The 11,256-nt window shown below is 39.6% G+C and overlaps 1 protein-coding gene across 2 annotated transcripts in view; it reads right to left on the reverse strand.

The window, feature by feature from the left end:
- Positions 1-322: 322 nt before the first annotated feature.
- The window catches only part of zgc:66474 (uncharacterized protein LOC327500 homolog), a 22,053-nt gene continuing 11,119 nt past the window's right edge, over positions 323-11,256 (reverse strand). The window contains exons 9-16 of one of the 2 annotated variants that reach the window (XM_053239347.1): positions 9,689-11,107; positions 7,739-9,457; positions 4,379-5,116; positions 3,421-3,550; positions 3,244-3,327; positions 3,073-3,170; positions 2,891-2,966; positions 324-2,466 (exon numbers count right to left, since the gene is read on the reverse strand). In XM_053239347.1, the coding sequence (XP_053095322.1) occupies positions 2,432-2,466; positions 2,891-2,966; positions 3,073-3,170; positions 3,244-3,327; positions 3,421-3,550; positions 4,379-5,116; positions 7,739-9,457; positions 9,689-11,107 (4,299 nt within the window). In that variant the 3' untranslated portion in view covers positions 324-2,431. Of the gene's footprint in view, positions 2,467-2,890; positions 2,967-3,072; positions 3,171-3,243; positions 3,328-3,420; positions 3,551-4,378; positions 5,117-7,738; positions 9,458-9,688; positions 11,108-11,256 lie in introns of both variants that reach the window. The other variant, XM_026916153.3, reaches the window with a different exon arrangement.

Consider the following 11,256-nt stretch of genomic DNA (forward strand, 5'->3'; position numbering starts at 1 on the left):
AAGTTATTTTATTTTACCATTCATCATCAGAATGTTTTGAACTGACTCTTGGCTGTGTGTGTGTGTTTTTGATATTTGTTTTTTATTTATATGAAAGGTGTGAATGATAGGGTGACTGTCTCTCATTATTCGGCTAGCTATTTGTGTCTGTTCCCAGTCTGTAACATTAATGAAGCTTCTAGACAGGTCTGGCAGAGACCAGTTCCCACACACACCCACACACACACACATCAAAAGAGAAATTACAATGTTAAAAGGACACTATCATTAATTATACTGTCAGTTTATTCTTTTAATATGTAAAAACAGGAGTGCAGATTAAAAATGCTTTTGTTTTAGCATGTAGACTACTTGAATGAAAATCTTGCATCAGAGATGTGAAGCATCTGAAACAGATATTCTCAAACTAGAAAACCCAGTCTACTCTATTATTATTACTCTATTATTACTCTATCCGATTATAATGTAGAATTACCAGGGGTGGCTCTAAGGGGTGTCCTGGAGTGGCTGTGGACACAACTGATGCATCATAGGCCACCCCCAGAACTGACAGGTTGTTATTCAGTTTGAATTTTGGGGAACAAGTTCTTTACAGTCATGACAATTTTTAACTGTGGCAGCTTGTTCATAAATGTGCCTGTCCTTTTATTCCCTTATGCCGATGGAGAAAAGAAATTCTTCATATGATTGTATTTAAACTCAATTTAGGTCTAGGGTTTGAGTTTAGACAGAAAATAAGGGTGAGATGTTGGTGACTGGGTTCATTTTTCTTATGATTTGCCTGAGTCTACAACATGGCAACCTGAGGTTGAGGTCCTGGGATGATAACCAGATCCAGGCTCTGGGTCGGTACTCAGTCTTCCTACTGTTTGTGTCTACCTCCCAAATACTGCCAACATGTCTAGGTCTCCTGCCATAGCATTCCTGAACCGTTTGACCACTTCGAGAGCCACTGTGTTGGATTTCAGAGATATAATGGGTGCTGAAAACACACTAAGCACTGAAAAAGGGTCAAGGCCTATAAAGGAATGCTGTAATTAAGCACATTGGTAGAGTTTATTTTGCTAAGTGGGCATCTATGCTGCTTTATGCTTTCAGGAGTCAGCTGCTGCTTCCTGAGGTCTTCCAGGTAGGGGAAGCATCTAAATCAACCTTAGCCTGGGCAAAGGTTTTGCTGCATGTTGAAACTATTGAGTGGATCATGAATCTTTATGTACATCTCCTTGCTCAAAGACTTCTTACCCTTAGAGGACTCCCAGCATGGTAATTCCTACTCCCTGTTTTCTTCCTCTTACCCTCTCTTCTTCCTATGGTAGTAGGCAGCACTGCTAACGGGAGCATTTGAAGAATCACTGTGCTGACATTCATATCAAACACCACTTCTTATTTTTATCTCCTGTTCACACTGTACAACAGGTTTTGGATGGTGGCTTGAGGAGCTACTAGATCTTTAGGTCAAAGTGAACCTACTGGCTTTTGAGTGATTGACACGTGGAATGTCTGGTTACAAAAATGAATAACTTTCTGTATTGAAAAATACACAACCTACAAATTCAGATGTGGTGTTTTCATTTTTTTCTCAGGTCATATTTACAGCGGACGTAGGTAACATTGGTGATGAAGTTTCATGTACAGTACATGCCATGAGCAGCTGCAGTAATACATGATGTTCCCGAAATACTGTAAAGGAATATATATGTTGCTCTCCAATTTTAGATTCATAAGCAAAATGTCATAAAAGTAATGATACAGACAATATATAAATTGAGAAATTAAAATTTCCAGACATAAAAGCAGTGGAGGCACTAATTCATCAGTAAACACTAGGCAAACTAGTAGTCCTCAGGCAGTCATGCTTTCTCCTATAAAAACCAAATCAAACATTAAAAAGAAGGAAACCATACCATTCTCCCACATGCCAACTATTTTTCTTAACTCTGTGTTGTGCTACACCATTGTAAAGGTGGAAGCACTTAGGATTACAGTCCAACATGTAGATTTCCTTTAATTGTGTAGAAACCCCTATTTGAACTTTTAGAACTGTGCTTCACTTCCTGCTCAACAAGAATACACAAGAAAAGGAATGATTCTGCTACTACAAAACTCCATCACACTCACTTGCTGTCTTTTTAATTTTTGTGACGCTTGTAATTATGCACACCAATAAGCACCTAGATGATACAGTAAAATGAACATACTTTTCGTCAGTGTTTTGTAACGATCCTCTGATCAAAATATCGGATTAAGCAACATATAAAATCTAATGTAAACAAAAAATACAAATAATGAATTTGTCTCCATTTATAAAAAAATATTTTCACAATATGCTTCTAAGCTAATGTTCTTAATATCATACCATTCTATGTTGCAAATGCTTCTTGAGGCACCATTTCTGAGATAAACTGTCTGATACCTGTCTGCAATCAGGTAATTATTCATTGTGGATCTTCCTCAAACTTCCTGTGTCTGAAACAGAAGAAGTCAGACCACATTTTAATGCAAAAATAACAAATATAATCAAAGATATGTATATACCGGTGATTTGAATTCTGCCGAAGAGAATCTTATCAAGATATGTCCAATTTCTTGCTAAGATATCGTCTTATCTTACTACTAGACCACTATAGCACTATAGATATACCCTGGATAATAATGTTTTATTACCTACACCACCTCTATTTTGCTTGCATCTATAAACCTACACAAACATTAATATACAGTATATCAGTGAAAACAGGTTGCAGCTGTCCAGTTCTTATAGTTTTCTTGTGACCATAAATGTGTTTGAGAGCCTACAATTTTGTGCTTTGTGGGTTCTCAGAGTAAAGGTACGTGTATGTTTTATTATATATATATTATATATATTTTATTATATGTACATTTTTCTTACCTCCGTCTGTCAAGTCAGGTCTTTCCTCAGCGTTGCTGGAAAGCTCAGATGTAGCTGCAGTGCTGTCGTCCAATTGCTGCATGCAAAAATATAATGAATGAAATGGTACATTTTCCCAGCACTGTCATGTCAAGATGACATTTACACACACAAAAAAAATAATTAGGCGACATCTAATACACCTGTTGATGGAGCTCAATCTCCACTGGCTTCTCTCCACAGTGAGATTGTTTTTTGCACCTTTTTGATGGATCTTTGTACTTGCTTGACTGTCTCTCTCCTGAATAACAAAAAAACATTGTAAAACCCTGTAAAGCTATTGCCTGAACGTTTACCTGGTACCTCGGACTCACCGTGGTGGGTCATTCTGTGGTTTCGATAGCGGTATTTCTGAATAAAGCCTATATTACACTGGCTGCACCAGTAAGGCCTTTCATCTACAAAAGCAAAAGAAAACTGGTACTAAGTAAACATGAAATTAACAACTGCATGTTTTAAGGGGAATAAATATTTTAATTCTGTTAACTGACCTGTGTGAGTGTATTCATGTCTGCGAAGGTGGTAGGGACTGCAGAACGTAGCGGTGCAGTACTGACAAACGTGCAGTTTTGAGCTGTGTGACATGCTCTCCGCTTCAGGGCTGTCCTTCCCTCTCATTGGCTTTGTATGGAAAGAGACACAAATTACAGGTAAGTTAAATGTAGCCCTTGCAACCTCCCTTGTTTGGAAACATCTAAAAACCAACATAAAATCTACATTGTCATTAAAAAGCCATTTGTTTCACAACCAGCAATATAGTAACTTTATCTAGTGCCAGAATTAAGCTGCTATATCAAAACAACATGCTTATTCTAAAACAAAAATATATATGAAATTAGGGCTGCACAAAAAAATTGCATTAAAATCACGATCTTGATTTGTTTCTCAGTGTATTTTTGATTTAAGAACAATTGTAAATTCTGTGTTTGCACTTGGGTAAGCACTGCGAAAAGCAGAGCCTGAAGCACAGTGAGTCTACAGAAGCAAAAAGAGAGATCAATGTGAGAGAAGGAACATATATGTTATATAAACAAATATTTAATATTATGTAGTGATTAATATTACTAAACAAATATATGAAGTGAATAAATGGGTTGAGTGAGTCATGGCTGTATTCAGCGTCTTGCCCAAAACATGCCACAGAAGCATTACACATAGTGTGCACATGGGTGGCTTATGAGCTGAAACACTGTCATGACTAATTATTTAACCAGCTGTTAATATTGCTGGATTCCTTTAACTCTGTAAGCACACTGCCCTCTTGGCACCCTAAAATAATAAACATTTTATACTAAATAGCTTTTATTTTGCTCAGGATTTAGGCTACTGCAGTAGAAATTTGACAATAAATCAGTAAATAAAATTGATGAAATATATGATGAATATGAAAATATAGCTACCATGTCTTCAGCAGTAATGTAAGAATCTAACAACTAGAATATGATTTACCCGAGCTTGAATACGAGAGCTCCTCCTCCTATTCTCTACCATGGGTTCTTTCCGGCTGCTTTGTTCAGCGTCAGTTTTCTTGTCCTCACTTGTTTCAGTCTGGTCGTAGGCTGGAGAGCTGCAGGTTGGATTTTTGTGCACATGGTCGTTTCTTGTTCGACCAGTGTCCAAGCTGGTGTCTGGAGTGAGATCATTTTGTGATTCAGCAAGTAGTTGTTCACCACCTAACCCCAAGTCTTGACAGGGAGAACCTGCAGACTCTGTGTCAGCGTGAAGCTGTGCTGCACTGTGACGAGTGTCTGAAACACGGGTGCTAACAGATTCAGGATTAGGATTTTCCTGTTTGGAAGTGCATGACCTTTGTGAATTAGGAGAACTCGCTTGATTAGCTGGTAGTAGTTCTTCACTTAAAGGTATACTTAAACCCACATCTTTGTGCAAGAGGTTTCCTTTGCTCTGCAGAAGATCCAGCAACTGTTTCCTTTCCTTTGACTTCTTGTCATAACTAAGGGCCTTTGCCACCTCTGGTTCTCTAGCATGTGCTGATAGGAGATGCTGTGTCATTCGGGGGGAAGGTTTCTTACAATATAAGCAGTAATGTTTTTTCTTCAGCTTTAATTTAGGTTTTCTTTTGCTGTTTTTCAAACTGTTCCAGACATCAGATATTTGCAAACCGCACTTCATCTCAGGAGTTTGGCAAGTGACTGGTGGTTCTTTTCTCTCTTCTGCTGATGTTTGCTACAGGGAAAATATACAAGATTAAGCTGAGAAAGTAGGAAAACATTAGAGCATATGCACATTTAAGTGTTTTACGTTTAAGTGTCTTTATTAATATGTGCAGAGATTCAGCTGTTCTCATGTGAAATGGCTACATACAGCAAAGACTGAATTTAAGTGCTGTAAATATACATTTTTAAAATGCAGTGTTTATGATCGTGTCAAAAAAAGCTATTCACAGAATTTTTCTTCAGAGGTGCTTTTTCAGTGCTTCAGACAGTCATATGATTACACAGTGTATTAGCACTAGGAGTGTACACTCTGGTCACAATCCTATTTGACTCATGTTTCGATTCAGTTTGATTACAGAGATTTAATATTGTAAACAAAATGTACTACAGGCTCACCATATCTTAAAACACACACACACGCCTTGAACACTTTGTCATGTTCTTCAAACCATTCCTGAACAATTTTTGTAGTGTGGCAGGGCACATTATCCTGCTGAGAGGCCACTGCCATGCAAATATAGTTGCCATGAAGGGGTGTACTTGGTCTGCAACAATGTTTAGGTAGGTGATACGTGTCAAAGTAACATCCACATGAATGCCAGGACCCAAGGTTTCCCAGCAGATCATTGCCCAGAGCATCACACTGCCTCCACCGGCTTGCCTTCTTCCCACAGTGCATCCTGGTGCCATCTTTTCCCCAGGGAAGCGACGCACACGCACTCGGCCGTCCACATGATGTAAACGAAAACATGATTCATCAGACCAGGCCACCTTCTTCCACTGCTCCTTGGTCCAGCTCTGATGCTCACGTGCCCATTGTAGGTGCTTTTGGCAGTGGACAGGGGTCAGCATGGGCACTCTGACCGGTCTGCGGTTACACAGCCCTATACACAGCAAGCTGAGATGCACTGTGTGTTCTGACAACTTTTTATCATAGCCAGCATCAACTTTTTCAGAAATTTCTGCTACAGTAGCTCTTCTGTGTGATCAGACCAGACGGGCTAGCCTTCCCTCCACACACGCATCAGTGAGCCTTGGGTACCCATGACCCACCACCACAATGGATTTGAAATAAAGCAATCAAGATGTGAATGAAGTGTAGACTTTCAGCTTTAATTCAAGGGGTTTCACAAAAAATACTGCATTAACCATTTAGGAATTACAGTCCCTCCATTCCCTCCAGATTTTCACAAAAAGTAATTGGACAATCGACTGATAAGCAGTTTTGTGGCCAGGTGTGGCCTGTTTCCTCCTTATAGTTCCTTCAGTGAATTCAGAACTATACAGAGCTATACTTTCTGCTCAGATTCAGTCAAATGCTGCAGAACTGATAGGGCAGCGCTTCACAGTACAGATGTTAATGACCCAAAACGTACCACGAAAGCAACACAACAGTTTTGAAATGGAATGTTCTTAAATGGCCGAGTCAGTCACCTCAACTCAACCCAAGCGAGCATGCTTTTCACTTACTGAAGACAAAACTGAAGGCAGAAAGACCCACAAACAAGCAGCTACTGAAGGCGGCTACAGTAAAGGCCTGGCAAAGTATATCAAGGGAGGAAACTCAACATTTGGTAATGTCCATGGGTTACAGATTTCAGGCAGTCATTGACTACAAAGGATTTACCTCCAAATATTAAAAATAATTCTAACATTTATGATTATGTTAGTTTGCCCAAATACTTTTGAGCCTGTGAAAATGGAGGGACTCTGTAAAAATGGCTGTAATTCCTAAACGGTCAATGCAATATTTTTGGTAAACCCCTTGTGGTGTGACAAATATTGTGTCAGATTGTGACCTGACTGTATATATATTCTCCAAAAAATGTGATTGAATAAACAAAGTCTCTGACCTGGGGAAAACGATCGATTGAAACTTAATGAGTTCCGCGGCTGCGCCTGAGGTGTCATTTTAACCGGAAATGACGCTCCAAAATCAGGGATGATGTGGTTTGAAAGCTATTAAAGAGCTCTTTTTAATGGTTATAACATGGTTGTGTAACAAAATAACCTATACTGTGTGTTGGCTGTTGTGATCCGGAGCTATCGGTCACTTCACAAGTGCAGATGATTCCCAGTACTGGTGCAGGCTCTCCATGAAAGAATGCGATCATGTGACCAGCATGCTCTCTCTATATATATTTAGCTCGTAAGGGTTGTGCGGATAGGGACCTCAGGTTTTCAAACAGTGCATCTGTGTTAGTTGCATAATTAACAGAATGCTGATTTCCACAATCTGAATCGCACATTTCCACGATGCAGATCATCACATGCATTGAGATGCATCGTGTCATGATGAATCTTTACACCCTTATTTAGCACACTTTATGGACCTTAAGGTTCTTTTTGTATCACCATTAACAAATACCAATTGTGCATTAGTACTGACCACAAATTATGTCTCAGTCATTCTCATAATTCTCATAATTTATATAGTAAGCCACTTATTATTAATGTAAATTTTCACATAGTTTCTCATTACACTATTATATTATCTAGTATATATAGTTTAGATTACCCCGATAACCCTGGCACAGTAAATCCGTACCAAAACCCTTAAAATAAAACAACAGAGTACATGATCAAACCTTATTTATTCAAGATCCACAAACAATTAACAAAGTAAGTGTACCTGCAAGGGGCCACTTTGTCGTCTTCTCTTTGTATCCCTGCTCCGACTGTCCCATCTCCGCTTTACTGTTGTGGAATTTAAGCCAAGAGGTTTCAAATCACTGACTTGGCCAGTACATTTACCACCCTCTTCTGTGTCATCTCTGATGTGACCTTCAGAATCAAACTGCATTTGTGCTGCATTGTATGTTTCTGGATCGGTGGTTTGTTGTTTTTCTCTAGGAATATGATTTGGAATTAGACGACAGTGTGATTCTATGTCTGGGGCTCTATGTTCATCATTTCCAAAAACTTGAAGGGAAATGTTTCCTGTTTCTGGATTAACAATTTTCTGTGCATCACTGCTAAAAAAGTTTGCAATTAGACAATTCGTTGACTCTGAATGAGGATTACTTTTTGCAATCCTCTCCGATCTAAGTTGTGGCATCATTATGGCGGTTCTCTCTGGTTCTGTATCAGAGGCAAGGCTTTGCTCCAAGTCCACACTTACAGTTGCTGGTATGGCAGTCCAGTCTGATTTTAGATTAGTGTTTGGTTGTGAATCACTGCTGCCAGTATGTATATGGCTCACTGATTCTTGAGGAGTAACATGTTTTCCACTGCAAACTAATGTTTGCGTAAAGGAACTCTGACAATCTTGATCAGCGTTTTGTTGTAGATTGCGGCTCCACGTGTCTAAGAGGTAAGAACTGTTTAAAACTGGGGTATGGGGTTGTAGGATGTTATTGAGCCTGTTTTCAGGTTCCAAAGTGGACTGGTGTTCTTTTTCTGAAATGCCCTTTGTTCTAAGTGAGGGACAGGTTACATTTTGATTCTCAGTAAGAGCTTCCTGTACTACGCTGGGGCAAGACTCCTGAACTGGAGTACAGGAATGCTCCAGTGCACCGTGGAATGAATCTAGAACGAGCGGTCCAGAACATTCTGAATCAAGATTCATCATTGCTGAGCTGTTACCAGTGCATACAATGGACAGGCTCTCTGATCCATGATCAGGAATTGGGTTTCTCTCAGTACTGCTAGTTTCTGAAACAGGTGAAATGGAATATAAGTAGTGTGTAGTGTAGTGTTCAGCTTTAGGTGAAGGAAGATTCACTGACTCTGGAATGGCCTGTTGTACAGTATTGCAGAAGATATCTTTGATGAGATTCCCAGATTCTGGATCAAAGGTTTTCTGTGCTAAGCTGGGCCTTGATCTTAGGCTAGTGTTGGGAAGATCTGTACTGCTGCCAGGTTCAGTTAGAATGAACTCTTTTGGTTGTTTCTGCTCACATATTAAAGCATGTTTCCAAAACTGACTTCGCTGATAATACCCCTGACAAAAGATGCAATGAACAAAATCTTCATCCTTTTTGTTCCTAGTAGTGTAATCATGTTTCAGCTTTTTGTTACTGCAAAGAAGCCTCAATAACCTCTTCCTTTCTTCTAAGGTGTTGCTAAAATGCAAAGCTTCTATCACCTTAGGTTCCTTTGGGTGATCATGCATGAGATGCAGTTCTATTTTTTCACAAGCTTTCCCACAATAACAACAGTGCAGAGTTCTTTTTTCTTTCTTTGATTTTCGGTCAACAGTCTTTGAGCCTGCTCTGGAACTTCGACTGGTTGCACCAGTGTCTGGGCAACTTCCAGATAACGTAGCTGTTTTGACATTTATCAGTGTTGAGTCGCTTTTTCCTGAGATTTCAGAGTTGTCTGTTGAATCAGCACTACCTACTTCTGATGTCTTCAGAAAGGGAAGGTTTAAGAGAATACAAAAAAATGTATGGATCAATATTCTTTCTAATTAAATATATACAAGGCTCAAGATACATTACGTAAAATAGCTATGAATGACACATTAACCCCAGGTCACTGCTACACTTGTCATTCTATATGACCATATATTGAACAATGACAGCTATTTTATAATTTTGCTAGTTTTTGTAGCACTCTTTCCTTTGATGGAGTCGCATACCTGAACTTGGGCAACTTGTTGTTTAATCTTTGTTTCATTGTTCTTGACCCTCTTCTTGAGTGTCTTGAAGGCGTGTGACTTCTGGTAGGTCCCCGCAGACACAGAGTGCACCTTCATGTGCTGTGTCAAGGAGGCCTCACCAGCAAATGTTAAACCACATGCCAAACATGTAAACCACCTCTTCTGCCCTGTGGAACTTGGCTCTTCTGTATGTTGGACAGAAGTGGCTGCCATCTCATCTCTGTTAGTGAGCATACCATCAAGGAAATTTTGTTCACCAGTCTTTTCTAACATAAACGTTATATCTGAGTCAGAGTCACCAGCTTTATGAGAAGAGCTGGGGACGAATCCTGCGTCAGCCAACCCCTCAGGTAGCGGGGTAGAGATTTTCAAGGTTTTCTTGTCTTTCTTCTCATCAGGGTTATTGGACACAATTGCCCACTCATCATCATCGCTAACATCTGAGAGGATCATATAGCCTGACTCAGTATGAGACACTTGATGTATGGCACTGGAACTTGATTCATTTGAGACATATTCTGGAACTGTTGTCAGAGCTACGTCAGTGAACTTTTTATCAGAAATACAAGCTCGATCAATGCCACATTTTAGATATTCAGAGTGGGCTGGAATATTTTTAGCTTTTACAATACCAAGAAACCTTGACTTTCCATGGGTTTGAATTTGGCTTCCTGACTGTTGTGATTCTATATCCATTTCCAGAAGTTCTGGGTCAGATCGCACCTTGTGCTGCTTCACATCAAACAAAGAGTACTCTCGGCTTTCTACCTGACCCTTCCTTTTGCAAATTTCAGACTTTCTGTGTTCTGGGGACTCTGAGGTCTGCTGGTCCCCTATACTGACAAGCAGCTTTTCAGAGCAGGAAGTATTTTCATGATATTTATGAACTGAACCTACTTTAACACAAACAACAGCTGGATGATCTGTCTCAGCCAATGTGTTTTGGCTGGCATAAGGGATTGAGTTTTCAAGTGGAGTTTGAGGAAGATGACTCTTCATCTGCCCACCTGTAGCAGCATAATTCGTTTCTAAGTCAGGCATTTGGTGCAGCTGAATGTCACTAGTTTCCACAATTACTGTTTTAAATTCACCCCCTTCAGATGATGTAGAGTGGCTGGATTCAGCTATAACTGGATCTAGAACAATTCTAGGCTGCAAACTAAAACTACTGTCTGATTTTGAATCAGTTCTTGTAAGAGTTGTGCTGTGGATGGTAGCAGCACCAGATGACTGCAGAGGAAGGAGGTTGAATTTTCTGCCAGTGCAAACTGATTGAGGTTGAACGGTTTCCATAGGATCTGTAGTGCTTGCATGGTCTTGCGGCACTGCAGAAGTCTGACTCCTAGTCACTTCGTTTCCTCCATCCTTCCCCTTTTCATCATTGCCTTCTACTGCAGGCTGCAGGGAGGAAAGTTGGCAATTAGTAATTCTCAATGAGAGACGACTATTAGCCACATACCACGTTAGAATATGACTAAAGTGGTATTTAGTTTATTGTGTTTAAAAAAAAGAATGAAAGAACAAAATGTCATGTCAAGGTACTCAAG

Source organism: Pangasianodon hypophthalmus, chromosome 13, assembly GCF_027358585.1.
Source record: "Pangasianodon hypophthalmus isolate fPanHyp1 chromosome 13, fPanHyp1.pri, whole genome shotgun sequence".
Taxonomy (NCBI): Eukaryota; Metazoa; Chordata; class Actinopteri; order Siluriformes; family Pangasiidae; genus Pangasianodon; species Pangasianodon hypophthalmus.